Raw genomic sequence first — 15,177 nt, forward strand, 5'->3', positions numbered from 1 at the left:
AGTGGCTGAGGCATGAGAATCACTTGAGCCCCGAAGGATAGGATTGCAGTGAGCCCAGACGGGACCACTGCACTGCAGCCTGGGTGACAAAGCAAGATGTTGTCTTTTATTTATTTATTTTTTTTAAAAAAAGCAAAGAAAAAGAATGGGTGGGAAATAGATGTTTTGCAGCTGAATCTCAATCACAGACAACAGAGTACTTTGATACTTTTCCATCAGTAACTCAATTACTAGAGATTTCTGATGTAAAATCGCTAAAACAAGTCAATCAAATACAGAGGACACCAGAAAGTTTTCATTGAGGTTATTTCTGATATTCCTTGGTAACCGTCCCTGCAGGGATAACATTCTCATCACTGTAGAACTTTAGCTTCTCTTTCTGACTCTGTAGGACATGGGTCCCATAAGGTCTCATTGACTCCACCTCAACATTTTCCTCTAGTCTTGCCCCCTGCTGTTATCTTTTTTCCCTCATATTGAGCACCTGCCTGAAGCAAAGAATTCTGTGCTTCCTGTAAGTTGCATGTGGCCTGGTCACAATCACTCATGCCAGTAATCCTGGCACTTTAGGAGGCCAAGGCAGGAGAATCCCATGTGCCCAGCAGTTTCAGACCAGCTGGGGCAACAGAGCGAAACCCTGTCTCAAATGTTCTTTAATAAAATTTTAGAATTATTAAAAAAGGAAATAAGAAAAAACAAACATAACTTGCACCTACATACTAGATTTTAGTGTCCAAGGGCCTAGAAGATAACTTTGGATTTCTCTACCCCGCTAGGCACGCCTTCCCTAGCAACAAAGATGGAGCTCCAGTTCCTCAGACGGTGATGAGCCACAGGAAGGGCAGGGGGTGGGACCAGTGAAGATCCTCTTGGGCTGCCTGACTTCCCTCAGTGTACACACCAGCTCAGCCCGAAGTGGGGTGAAGATCTCCCAATCGACACGAACCAAGGAATTCAAACTCTCCTCAGGGGCAGGATACGTCTCCAGGCTTAACTTGCTCAGCCCACTGGTGTGGCGCAGCAGGTCCTTCAGGGCGCCCATAGACATACAATTTCTGCCAAAGTAGAAGGTGGTGAGCTGGGAGCAGTGGCTCAGGCCAGGCAGGATGGCACTGAGTTGGGAGTAGTGGATCTGACAGCCCTCCAAGATGAGGGTCTTGAGAGTGGCAGCAATTTTCTCTAGCAGAGCTCCGAGGGGTACAAGACTGATGCGGAACAGCAGCACGTAGCTGAGATTCAGATGCTTTAGGTAACCGAGGCTTGGGTACTGGGAGAGACACTTCATGTCCTCTTCCAATAGGTAGCCACAAGTTAACTCCAAGTTCTCCAAGGGGTTCTGGAGGCAACTGTGGAGATCAAGAAGTTAGTTCTGGGCAGTGATACCAGTTAGATGAAGGTGGTGGGGAATAACTGAAAGGGAAATGTCTGCTTCACCCAAACACAAGTTTATTCCCATCATGTGATGATGGTCCACATGCAAGTTGCTCTGTGATGAGGATTCTGATCATTCAGGGGCAGTCCTAGTTTAGCCTCGATCCTTTCACCATTGCTTGTGTGATTGGTTCAAGGCCACAAAATCACATCACTAAAGCCTCTTTTCTTCATCTTTTAGCAGAAAAGTTCATCTCTGGGCCACAGGTACCCGGTGGGAGATGTGCACGAAGAACTCAACTGAGCAAGGTCTAGGGTCATCAGCTAGGGCTCCCTACTGGCAGGGGCTCCCTGACGTGCCTGCATCTGCAAACCACCTATCACTTTTTACCACTCTCACGCCTACTCCCTCAGCCTCTGTTCAAGAAGCACACATTTCCCATGTCAGTTACCTTTCCGGGGGTTCAAAACAACCTTTTACAGACAGGGAATTAGAGACAGGATCATTTGTGATCACTAAGCTGGTGAGGACAGAGATTCTACTGTGAAATGCACAGGTTTGATGCGCTATCCCTCCTTTCATACCCTCCTGTATTACCTCTTTTATATCATATCAACTTGAAACACACTTTGTAACGAGAAATTCACATATGCACCCCCCAGTAGAGCTGAAACCCCCACTACCTGCCTTGTACATGATGTAGCTCTCTAGCCTCTACCCCAGGTGACCCCGCTGCCCTCATTGCAGAGATCCTGTGATAGCCACTCCAGAACATGGAGCACTGAATGGGACAATGTGTTGATATTCTGGTGTCCCCTTCACTGTGATGTCGCCACTGACTGACACAAAAGTTATGCCTTCTAGCGTTTGCTGTAACAAAAAAAGGCTGTGTTGTGGTCTACAGAGAAAGTGCAAGATCCTTTCTCACCTGATCAGCTGTTCCAGGTGCCCACTGAAGAAGGTGATCAATTTTACTTTAAGCAATTGGAGGTGTTCCAGCCTGAGGAACACAGGCTGAATTTGGTGAGTAACCATTCCTCGAGGTCATTGTCTGACGTGTAATGATGGCACCTGGAGAAAACGAGTTTGCGAAGATTCTTCATCTCCTTCAGGTAACAATGAAGCTTTCTTATCAGATGCAGCCAGGACATGTTGTGAATTTCCAGCTCCTGAATACTATTCAGGTGGACTATTTTCAATGACTTTCTAATATATTTAATGGGTGTCAGATAATTCACCAACTTACTACAGCACAGGTGTACTAAAACTCTCCTTTGGTAAACCCACTGGAAGAGGTATCTCAGGCATTCATCTTGGGGTGTTTCCTTGAGGCAGACATCTATGAACACCTTTAAGGGCTGGTGCTCTCCCATCCTTGGATAGTCCTCTGCTGTCTGCCTCTTACTCATGGCCTCTGGGGAGGAGGACAGGGCCTAGCCTCCAGGCCATCCGGCCCAGACATTCTCATCAACATCCAGCAAGTCCAGCACTTGAAGTTTCCACCTCCTATAGGTAAAGTAAGGGAGAAGCTCAGAATTTAGAAGGAGCCATCCCTGACTTTTGCTTTCATTCTCATTGCTCCCTGTTCTCTCTCTGACTTTTCTCAGTCCGTTTTCTCTTTTGATTCAGACTGCTCCCCACTTCTAGTCCCTTTACCTTCCACTGGGAAAAAGCAGGTTTCTGTTCCCACAGTGGACCCTGTATGGTGAGCAGTCCTTTCTCTGAGGATCTGGACAATGGCCAAAGCCTCCTTGAGCTTCCTCACCAGCACCTTCAGAAGACTCTGGGCTACCCTGAGTCAGGCTGGAAAACAAGCCGCTTTATTTTATTTATTTATTTATTTATTTATTTATTTATTTATTTATGGATTTTGAGACCGAGTTTTGCTCTTGTTGCCCCAGTTGCAGTGCAATGGTGTGATCTCAGCTCACCACAACCTCCATCCCCTGCGTTCCAGTGATTCTCCTGCTTCAGCCTCCCGAGTAGCTGGGATTACAGACATGCACCACCATGCCCCGTGAGCTCTTCTCGATTGCGCCATGGGAAGGCCTCGGGTAAGTCTTCCTGAATTCAGATGTCCAGCTCTTAGGTGGAAGATCTCAGAGACTTTAATTCTTCACAGCTGGTTCTCTCCAAACAGTTTCTGGAGGGGACCTTCTCCATCAGTTCCAGGTTTTGGGACCTATGGTGCCTTCCCTTCCCTGTTCCCTCTCAGTCCCTGTCCTGGCTCCCTAATTGGGATCTTGGAGGGAATCTCTTTGTTGGTCCTGGGTTTGAGGAGACTCTTCCAGTTCCCTCCATCTGGACTGGATAGAAGATTCCTCTGAGGACTCCTGCCTAGCAGGGAGACATTCAGGTCAGACTTCTTGGGTCCATCAGGTTTGGTGAAGATGCTCGCCCTCTAGTGGTGCTTACAGGGACGCCTGTGGTAGGTAAGTGCAGTTATGAGGGCCCTTAGTTCCAAGGGGACAGACTCAGGCCAGTGGCCATCAGGAACCCTGGTGACTCTTTGTTTAAAGACTGTGTCCTGTATTACATGGGGGGAAATCTATAAAAAACAGATGAAGTTCATCCATGTGATGACGGCACTGCCGTGACACACAGGTAGTGACCCCGGCAAAAGGAGGGTGACTTCATCCATATTCAACATGTTTATATTATTGGTGGCAGCTCATGTTGACTGCCCGGCATTTGCATTGTAGTGGCTATAAAGTGATTTCTAAGCACTATGTGATCAATAAGCATTTACAGCCACCTGCCAGGCTCCATGCTCTGCTGTGGGACCACAGGGTGACAGAGACACAGTCCCTCCCCTTGAAGAAGCAATCTCTGTCTACCACATGAGATTGTCCAGGAAAAAAATCATTATCAAACACAACCTAGGCACATGGCCCAGCAGCCACACTCCTTGGCACTTACCCAAATGAGAAAACCTAAAACCTGGATGTTTTTAATCACTACATTCATAATAGACAAAACTTAATAGGGACCAACATGTTCTTCAGCAGATAAATGGATGTATAAACTGTAGGACATCCTGACAGTGTAGATTATTAAGTCCTGAAAAACATAAAAAAAAAGTAAATGCACATAACCAAGTGAAAGAAACCAACATGAAAAGGCCACATGACATTCTGGAAAAGGCAAATCTATGGACACAGTAGAAAGCCTGGGGGGGCCAGGAGTCAGGGTACAGTGGGATGGATAGAAAGAGAACAGGTGATTTTTAGGGCACTGAAGCTACTCTGCATGATGCTATAAGGGTGAATACTTGTCATCATCAATTCATCAGAGCTCATAGAATATACAGCACCAGATGTGAACCCTTAATGTTAATTATGAACTTTGGGTGATAAGGATGGTCCGTGTGGTTCATGCATTGGAACAAATGGACCACGCTGGGGCAGGACGTTGATCCTTTAGGAGTCCGTGCTAGAGTGGGGTCATGAAGTATGTGGGAATGCTCTACTTTCTGCTCAACTTCACTGTGACCTTATAACTGCTCTAAGAAAATAAATCATATTTCCCTAAAAATATTGCACTTCCTTCCAGCTCCAAAATTGCATAAATTTAAATATTTTTAAATAAGAGCATTTCTTATTCATTGATCTTCAAAATCAGTTTTGAAGGTGTCATTTTATTTGAGACTCAAAACCACATTAAGCATTTTTTAAATCTACTTTAAGTTCTGGGATACATGTGCAGAATGTGCATAGGGATACATAGCGATACATATGCCATGGTGGTTTGCTGCACCTATCAAGCCGTCATCTACGCTAGGTATTTATCCTAATTCTATCCCTCCCCAACACCCCCACTGCCCGACAGGCGCTGGTGTATGATGTTCCCCTCCCTGTGTCCATGTGTTCTCATTGTTCAACTCCCACTTATGACTGAAAACATGTGGTATTTGGTTTTCTGTTCTTGTGTTAGTTTGCTGAGAATGATGATTTCCGGCTTCATCCATGTCCCTGAAAATGACCTGAACTCATCATTTTTTATGGCTGCATAGTATTGAATGGTGTATATGTGCCATATTTTCTTTATCTAGTGTATCACTGAAGAGCTTTTGGTTTGGCTCCAAGTCTTTGCTATTATGAACAGTGCCACAGTAAACATATGTGTACATGTGTGTTTATAGTAGAATGATTTATAATCCTTTGGGTATATACCCAGTAATGGGATTGCTGGGTCAAATGATATTTCTAGTTCTAGATCCTTGAGGAATTGCCACACTGTCTTCCACAAAGGTTGAACTAATTTACACTCCCACCAACAGTGTCAAAGCATGCCTAATTTCTGAACATTCTCTCCAGCATCTGTTGTTTCCTGAAAAATATGGAACGTGTCACGAATTTACATGTCATCCTTGTGCAAGGGCCATGCTAATCTTCTCTGTATCATTCCAGTTTTAGTATATGTGCTGCCCAGACCAACACAAGCATTTTCTTTTTTTTTCTTTCTTTTTTTTTTTTTTTTTTTTTTTGAGACGGAGTCTCACTCTGTCCCCCAAGCTGGAGTGCAGTGGCACACTCCCGGCTCACTGCAAACTCTGCCTCCTGGGTTCATGCCATTCTCCTACCTCAACCTCCTGAGTAGCTGGGACTACAGGTGCCCACCACCACACCCGGCCAATTAATTGCATTTTTAGTAGCTACAGGGTTTCGTTGTGTTAGCCAGTATGGTCTCGATCTCCTGACCTCGTGATCCACCCATCTTGGCCTCCCAAAGTGCTGGGATTGCAGGCGTGAGCCACTGTGCCTGGCCCACAGACATTTTTAAAATATTGCACTACATACTTTAAAATACCAAATTGCCATTATAAGTTAAAATTTCAATATATATATTCAATATGTATAAATGTGTTATATATAAATCACAATATTTATTCTCTATAAACATTTACATAACAGCAGATTTTTGGAGATACCACTCAATATCACCCTGTTTGCATCAATAAATTACACCAGATGGTCTGAGCAACCAGCAGATGGCACATGAGTCTCATGGGTTGGAAATTTTTATCTCTTGATCACTAGAGATGAACTCAGTCCTGCCTCACCCATCGCACCCTCTGCTGGCTGCTGAGGCTCTGCTGTTTGGGGGAATCATGATTAAGTGGTGGTGGCATGTAGAAGTTGAGTCCCATTGCCTGCCCTGGGTTTCTGCTGCCTCCCTGTTATCAGGAATAGAAGGTGAGATTGAAGGGTGAAGAATGCTGGGACTTCTATTAGGAGGGGAAAAAAAAGAACAAGATGCATGTATTGAGCTCTTACTGTATGCCAGGCCCCATTCCAAGTCCTGGCCGTGCACCGTCTCATTGGGTCCTACGATAGTCTCATAGGGTGGTGGCATCATCATCTTCATTTTACAGGGAAACTGAGCCTCTTGGCTGTTTCGTGCCCAACAGCACCAGCCCCTGAGTCCTCGGCAGGGTTCTACACTTACGTGCCCTTTGTGTAGGGTCCCTCAGCACAGGTGTGGTCATTAATTACCCACAGGCACTTGATCATTATCCACCCTCTAAGGATGTGTGATTCCTACTACCATGCACTAGTCTTCCTTCACAGGGAGAAGAAGGAGGAGTTAAGAAAAGGTCTTTCATTGATGTTATAGGTATTATATGCCTACATAATGTCAGCATTTTGCTAAAAGGGAATTTGGATGTCTTTATTGGCCACAACTACTTTAATTCAGCAAGGGCCGCTACCCACCATGACAGGCATGGGTTAGTGATGCCCTGAGGCTCCTGCTCATACAGTGTGGAGCTCTCCTTCCAGGGCAGGGCCACGCCTTGGGCAGTGAAGTCCTTTCCCAGCACAGGTAACAGTCAGGAACTGAGAGCTCTGAATCCACCCATTGAGAGTGAACAGGGTCTTGGCATTGGGACAGAATGAGGGCACCTGAAGGGGCTTAACTTCAGGGGCTGACACTCACTTTACACTTAGAATGCTTCAGGCCCTGTGTGCGTCTCTCATGTGTATTAACCCATTAAATAGGCAGAGAGAATAGCAAGAAGGTAACAGATGCACAGAGAGAAGAAAAGAAAAGGAGGGAATTGATCCAAATGATCAAATTCCATTTTGATGGCTTGATTTCCAGGAGCTGAACCTCATCAGTCACAGACAAATCAGTGCCTTATTAGCTCGATCAGTAACTGGACTTTTTTAGGTTTAAATTGTTTAATTGTTAAGCCATGTTAAGCAATTATGGAGGACACCAGACAGTTTCCACTCAGTTTCCCTTTATTTCTGACTGTTACTTTACAACCATCTGTGCAGGGGTAACCCTCTCATGTGTCTCTCCTCCCCGATTCTCACTCTAGCAATTCAGATTGCCATTTCTGATTCTCTGGGACACAGGTCTCTAAAGAGCCCATCCACTCCAAGTCAACTTTTCCCCCAGTCCTGCCCCTCCTGCATCCTCATTCCTTTCCCATTCACACTTAGGAGGCATTTGAAACGATGGGTCTGTGTTCCCTTTAACATGCACTCATGGCCTAGATTTCAGCTGCGAAATGACCAGAAGAAAGCTTGAAATATATCCACCCTGATGGCAGGCATTCAACAGAGGCAGTGACTGGGCTCCAGGTCATAGGAGGCCCTGATGCCACAGCGAGGGCAGGGGACGGTGCAGAACACAATGATCTTGGGCTGCCTTAAGTCCCTCAGTGTCTTCATCAGCTCAGCCCCAAGTTCAGCAAATCTCCCCCAGCAGAGAGCACCCTGGGTGTCATAACTCTCCAGAGGGGCAGGATACAGCTCCAGGCTTAGCTTGCTCAGCCCGACGGTGTGGCGCAGCAGGTTCTCAAGGGCAGCCATGGAGATGAGGTTCCCACAGAAGCTGAAGGTGCTGAGCTGGGAGCAGCGGCTCAGGGCAGGCAGGATGGCGCTGAGTTGGGAATCCATGATACCACAGTCCTCTAAGTCCAGGGTCTGCAGGGTGGCCACAACTTGCTCCAGCAGACCTGCGAGGGGCTCAGGGCTGAAATGGGTCAGTGTGACGCCCCTCAGGTCCAGCTCCTTTAATTGACGGATGCTCGGGCACCAAGAGAGATGCTTCAAGTCCGACTCTGACAGCAGGCAGTCGGTCATAACGACCATCTCCAAGGGGGCCTGGAGACACCTGGGAGAGAACAAGAAGGAGTTAGAGGAGAGAGGTGGGGATGACTTCAGGGTGAGAGATGACGCTCTCCATAACCCAGGGCTGCTCTGCTCATCTGAGGATAGTCAGCACCTGGGGTTTGGGAATGGAGACTCTGTTCCTTCAGTGCAGTCCCAATCGAGGCTCAGTCCTTCACCATCACCGAGGTGACTGGATCAAGTCCATGAACTCTAAGGCTCCCTTTCCTCATCTGTCAGGTAGAAAACCACATCTCTGGGCCACAGGAGCCCGATGGAGACACAGTCCTAAATGACAAACCCAGGCAGGATCCTGCAACATCAGCTGGGGTGGCCAGGTTGCAGGGGACCCTGACATGCCTGTACCATCAGCAAACCATCTATCATTTTTACTATTCTTCACTCCTGCTCCCTCGCCCTCTATTCTATCATCATGTATTTCCCGTACATTAATTACCGACCTGGAGCTCAAAACAGGGTGCTGACAGGGAAACACAGGATTTTGCCTGTTCACTAGGCAGGTGAGGATAGACCTCATATTTTAAAATATAGGAGTGTGATGGGCATTCTCTTCTTTAGTGCCCTCTTCACCTCCCTATTTCCCATCATCTTAACTTAGACACACATCCTCAGGAGGAATTCACAAATGCACTCTCACCAGATCTAAACCCTGTAGTAGCTAGCTTCCTAGCTTGGCATCTTCTCTATAGCATCTAGCCCAGGAGATCCCTCTGACTTTATTGGGATGGTTGTGTGATACCCATATCAGGACAGAGCCACCAACAGGATAATGCATGGATATTCTAGTGTCCCCTCACTCTTACTTCCTCACAGGCTCACAGTGCATACCCACTGGTGTTTACTGTAACAAAGAAAGGCTCTGCTGTGGTCTGAAGAGAAAGCTCACCATCCTTCCTCACCTGAGCAGCTGGTCCAGGTGGCCTTCGAGGAAAGAGACAGAGTGCATAAACAGATTCTGGAAATAGTCCAGCTTGAGGAACTGAGAGGTGAATCGGGCAATGAACTGCCCCTTATTGTCTGGGGGAATGCAGGCAGATGCATGGATGTTGAAGAGAACAAGTTTGCGGAGATTCCTCATCTGGCCCAGGTAAGGGGCAAACTTGACAAGAATGGACAGCTCCCAGGGGCAGCACACTTCCACCTCCTAGATACAGTCAAGCTCCACCATGTTCAGGACCTCTATGATACTGTGGATGGGCATTCCAAAAACCTGCAGCTCCTTGCAACACACATGCAGTAAGCCTTTTCTCTGCTTGCCCCACTCTAAGAGGTGGGTGAGGCATTCATCCAGTGTCCTGTTCTTGAGACAAAGGTCTACGAACACCATGAATGGCTGCTGCCCGCCTGTCCCTGGACAGTTATCTGCTGTTTGCTTCTGACTCGGAGCCTCCGGGAAGGATGCAGCAGCTCCAGACAATATGTCGCAGAAGTTCTCATCCACATTCCTCAAGTCCAGCACTTGAAGTTTTGACTGCCTGTGGGTAAAGGAGAAGAGAGGCTCCAAACTAAGGCAAGGACCTAAGCTTTTATTTACATCCCAGACATCAGCTGTTCTCCTCTCTGCCACTTTTCCTTCTCTGATTTTGTCCAACCCCTTTGCCCTCCGGATTTTGCCTCATCCCCATTGCCTGTAGCTTTCAGAGCCACTAGAAGAGAAGTTTCTGTTTCCTCAGTGGACCCTGCATGGTGAGCAGTCCTTTCCCAGAGGGGCTGGGCAATGGCCAAGGCCTTCCTGAGCTTCCTCACTGGCACCATCAGAAGCCTCTGGGCCTCCATTGTGCCCCTCCTCCTCCTGAAACAGCTGTCCCTACCCTGGACAAAGGGCCCTCCCCACCTGGACACCTGGGTCACCTCACCTGGGGCGAACCTCTTGGGTCAGCAGCACATCAACCCCTTCCAGCACAGATTTTAACGACTCCAGATGAGGCGACTTCATCAGGGACCCTAGAGGGAGGCAGGTGAAAGGCCAGGCCTGCACCATCGTTTTCAGGGTTTCACAGCGTCTCCTGCTGAAGGCTTCCATGAACAGTGTGGGGAAGAGCTCCCTGGGCAGCTCCTCCACGGTGGAGATGGCCAAGGCCTGGTCCCTCAGCAGCCTCTGCCTTGCCAGCTCCAGGAGTCTGGGTGGGGCCCTGATGCTCATCTTGATGAATCTGCAAGGGAAAACTCTAGAGGACAAATCCAGAGAAAAGGCATCACTCTAAGGCCAAATACGATCACCTCATCTTCTCCTATTGCTAATCTCATTGCTCTGGTGGAGGTGGAAAAGCCCTCAATTCCCCCCAATTCCATTCTGCACTTGGTGGCCACAAATCTGTACCTGTGCCCCTGCGACTACCACAAAGAATGTCTTCCAAACACCAAGGAGGGGACGAGGTGGCCAGTGGCCCATTAATTTCTATGCATTGCTCCACTGAAACTCAGGATTACTGGGATCTGTCACTCAGGATCCTGAAAGCTAAGCTCCACCTTTTTGAGGGAAATTTTTTTGCTACTTACCACCCAAAAACAATGAGAATGACTGTCCTGTGGCCCCACACAGCCTGCATTCTCAGTTTACACAATTAGCATGCTTGGGGAAGACTAAAGTGATTCCCTAAAATCAATGCCATTTGTTTTTATTTTGAAAAATTATAAGAGAAACTATAAAAGCAGTGTGGCAGTATTCTAGAGCACTTGGAAGGTGCGGATGGAAACACTAAGTCTCAGATGAAGGATCCAATACACATCCCTTCCACATACTCACAATCACCCACTTAGGGACAGAGTCTAAGGGCAGAGATAAATCCCATGTTCAGAACAAGACTCGAGAAAATCACAATATCACCAAGTGTGTGAACTCTAGCTGAAGGGCACAGAAACCAGTAACTTCACATGTCAAGACATAAAAATTCATCCAACTGTAAATTGTTAATATCTTTTTTAAAAAACTGCTTCAATAAGAATTTTGAAATGAGAAAAATGAAGCAGAAATCAAAATTTGAGGGATGAAGTCAAAACTATATTTAGAGGAAAAATCAAAACCTACATCTGTTTAATTGAAAAAACAGACAGGAAATTCTCTGTGCCACTTTGGGCTGCGTGTCACCATCCCTGACTGGCTGGCTGCAGATCAGATGGGCATGTTCCTAAGGAGGTGGTGACTTACCAGATCTGGACTCAGTTTGCAGGGTGCTGGGATCTCTCAGAGAATCAAGCAGTAGTTCCAGGCACCAGGGCTTTGGGTCTCTCCTGTGCAAACTCAGGAGCTTTTATTGATGTTTCTAACCACACCCTCCCCTTCTCAATCACCAGCTTCCAATCAGAAAGTGATACCTGATTAGATTCCGAAGTTCCACCTAGTTAATCCTGATTGAGTTTTACACTTTCTTCTGATTCATTGATTAAATTAGATGTGCATTTATGAAAGTGAAAGAATAAATAACAGGGTGAAAGTCCAAAACTCATTAATTCATTTATTCCCCAAACACTGATGAAGTTTGACTAATATGTGACCTTCATAGTGACATGGAAGGTTTAATCTGTTCCTGGCATTAGAAAGAAAAAACAAAACCTGATGATATCTTTATGGAAAAATCTGTGGCCACATCGAAATTATCAACACGTTTCGTTAAGACAGTTAAAACAGCTTTAAAAAGACAGTGATGTCCACCCTAAGAAAATGGATTAAAAAGCTCCTTTATCCAATGGTCACCTGGGTTTTATGTTTTATAACAGGGCAGGTCATATGTGGGTTCAGGTTGAAAAGGGAACCACGGAGGGTGTGATTGATCACAAGACTAAGGTCAAGGCTTCACTGCAGGAAATCAGGACAGAATGACAAAGTGAGGTGGGGGCTGGGCAGGATGTGACCGGGTGTTCTAATAGAATCCTGGAAAGGAACCAAGACAGCATAAAACATGGTGGGTATTTTGTGGGCATCTCCACAGAAGGATTGAAAGACTCCGTCTAGATTGAGTTTAAAAATTAAAAAGGGAATAATTACAAAAGAAACAGTGCAGACTCTTCAAACACGACATTGTCTTTAAGGGCAGAGGAGGCAGATACAGTCTTGGCCTCTACTACAAGGGAAAGCGTGTTTACTCCCAAAAATGATGGGCTCGCCTCAGAAAATCAGCCTGGGAAGATGGAATCTGAGAATGTGAGCTGGGGCAGATGCCACAGGAAGGAAGGAAGGAAGGAAGGGAGGGAGGGAGGAAGGAAGGGAGGGAGGGAGGGAGGGAGGGAGGGAGGGAGGGAAGGAAATGAAAGAAAGAAAGAAAGAAAGAAAGAAAGAAAGAAAGAAAGAAAGAAAGAAAGAAAGAAAGAAAGAAAAGAAAAGAAAAGAAAAGAAAAGAAAAGAAAGAAAGGAAGGAAGGAAGGAAGGAAGAGAGAGAAACTCAGCCTTCCTGTCTTTAAGAACGGTGCACACATCTGGTTGTATTGTGTGCAAATGTACAATACATTTCCCCAACAAAACCTGGAAGCTCTATTTCATGTTAAAAGATCTGCTAAGTTCAGGGATGGCTCCCATCCTAAGCAGGATCACACAGTCATTCTTCTGCTATTTTAGGGCACAAAGTAGCAAGAACATCCCCCGCCTCCAGAAAGTCCTCCAGGCCTTTCTCTCCCATTCCATATGAAACCCAAACAGCTCGGAGATGCCACTGGCTTCCAAAACTGCAGTACTTTGAAGGATGTTCTCCATCATGGAATATTTCTGTAAATGTTCTTTCTCCACATTTCTGACCTCACTATCAATGCCCTGCTATGTGTGCAATCGAGTTAAACTGAAACGTGCTCAGTGCGGCTTCTACTTCACCTGCCCTCACTTTGTGAGCCTGAGGCTGAGGGTGAGCTCAGCACCAAAGGTCATCCTGAGTGTCTCTGTTGATTGAGCATGCACAAGGCACAGCAGGGACTGGTACCATTCATCCAAGATCTCAGCTCTCCCTCACGAGGAATCTAAGGCATGTTGCTATATTCCCCATTTTTAAAGTGGTGACCCTGAGACTTGGCTAGGGAGAGGAACCTGCCCGTGTTCAGGCAGCAAATGATGGACAGACCCCTCAGGTGAGGGGCTTAGAGGATCCCCTAAGGATTTCAATAATCTAAATGTTGAAAAGAACTGATTGACAGACTTTCCCTTCCTGCCCAATTCAGAAGGTCCAGCACCATCCCCAGGACCCCATTGAGAATCCCGCACATGGGGGCATTTCTACCATGTCCTGTCACCTGTTCTTCTCAAGGTGCTCATCTGCTGTCAAACTCAGAGCAGCCTTCAGAGCCCCTCTGAGAAGATGACCTGACCCCTTCTCCACTCACAGAATCTCCACCAGAATACCAAAGCTCCCCCAGGCCCTTACTCAGGGTCTCTAGAATATTTCTGAGCTTCTGTTTCCCTCCTCCAGCCTGAGCTGTCAAGGCAGGTATCTCTTTATGCATCCTGGATACCTCAGCCCAAATCTCCTGAACAACAGAACATGGCCACAATGCTGGGAGACCCTCACCCCAGAGCAGTCATTGAGGAATTCTCCCAAAATTCTATTGAGCTATTTTGGTGAACATGAGAAGCCATAAAGCAGGGAGTTCCTCAGCTGCTGCTCTGGCCCTAAAGAGGCCCCTGGGACTGGACTGCTGGAGGGTGACCCTGCCTGGCACGCAGGAGACCTGAGTCCTCTGGTCTTCCTATGGGTGCCAGGCTGAGAAGAGGTCCTGGGAAATGTCCCGGTGCAGGGGCCATCCCTTCCCAGGCTCCCCTGACTCAGCCTTAGAGCTGACAAGGCTGCACCTGGAATGCAGTCAGTCTGTTTCTGTCCAAGTCAGGTCTCTTCTTAGCCTGAGCTGTTCACTCTCTGTGCATTTCTAAGAGTCAAACTCCCTGTTCTGGCCCTGTTGCCCTTCTCTGGTCCTCAACCGGGTCTGATTCCAGGTCAGATTCATGCACATCGTGAGCTAAAGTAGGGGCTTCCTCTCTTTCTTCCTCCAGTCAAGTCTGAGGACAAGGTCACTCTGAAAGCAGACACTTGATGCTGAGGGAGGTGCTCAGAGCCTGGGGTGGGAGGAGGTCTGCACCCTCACTCCGGGCTGGACGGAGCCAGAGGGACTGAAAGTAGGAATGGGGCCAAGAAGGGGCGTGACCAGAGGAGCTGATGGGGCTGAAATAAAGGGGAAGGAAGGAGGTGGCAGCAGAGCAGGCAGCCAGGTTCTCTGGCTCTCACAGAGCTGTGTCTCTGAAAGGCAGGGACTTGTGTCTGAGACCGTGGGGCACTGGGGCTTGGACTTGGGTCTGTGAGTTCCCAAGACATTTTATGTGCCCTGGTCTGAATGAGGTTTTAGTGGCTGCCCCATCCTGCCCCAGGGGGCACAGAGTCAGGAGAGTGGGGAGTCCCAGGAGAGGAAGAGCAGGTGGCGAGTGTCCATCCTGGATCCAAAGACAAGCAGCAGGTCAGAGGGAAGCAGCTGTGGCTTGAGGCCAAGAAAAGGATTCTCTTTGGAAATCATGCAGCTCCATCTTTTCACTGGTCAGAGCCTTATGGGACGGTGAGGACTGGGCTTTTCAGGAGGGAATGAAAGAGAATGGGGTCTGGCTCAGAGTCCCTGACATCCAAGTTATTCCAAACCTCCTCTGACAAGCAAAGGGAAAATCATGGAGGATGGAAGTCAAACCAAGGCTCACGTGGC

The 15,177-nt window shown here is 47.3% G+C and overlaps 2 protein-coding genes and 1 non-coding gene across 3 annotated transcripts; all 3 read right to left on the reverse strand.

The window, feature by feature from the left end:
• Positions 1–787: 787 nt before the first annotated feature.
• On the reverse strand, positions 788–1,954 carry LOC129143150 (PRAME family member 1-like). Its single transcript, XM_054677983.1, has 2 exons — positions 1,824–1,954; positions 788–1,346 (listed from the first exon to the last, which is right to left on the reverse strand). Exons 1-2 carry the CDS (start codon positions 1,952–1,954, stop codon positions 788–790), a joined length of 690 nt encoding a protein of 229 aa, XP_054533958.1.
• A 3,750-nt stretch (positions 1,955–5,704) lies between these two features.
• LOC129138495 (U6 spliceosomal RNA) lies at positions 5,705–5,811 on the reverse strand. Its single transcript, XR_008541803.1, has one exon. It is a non-coding gene; the product is annotated as a U6 spliceosomal RNA (small nuclear RNA).
• Positions 5,812–7,611: 1,800 nt separating this feature from the next.
• Positions 7,612–12,343, reverse strand: PRAMEF7 (PRAME family member 7). Its single transcript, XM_063789277.1, is given in 4 exon segments — positions 7,612–8,497; positions 9,414–9,989; positions 10,371–10,682; positions 11,663–12,343. Coding segments are annotated over 3 exon segments (1,425 nt in total). The 5' UTR covers positions 10,658–10,682; positions 11,663–12,343; the 3' UTR covers positions 7,612–7,935.
• Between the last annotated feature and the right edge of the window lie 2,834 nt (positions 12,344–15,177).

Source organism: Pan troglodytes, chromosome 1 (assembly GCF_028858775.2).
Source record: "Pan troglodytes isolate AG18354 chromosome 1, NHGRI_mPanTro3-v2.0_pri, whole genome shotgun sequence".
NCBI classification, from domain to species: Eukaryota; Metazoa; Chordata; class Mammalia; order Primates; family Hominidae; genus Pan; species Pan troglodytes.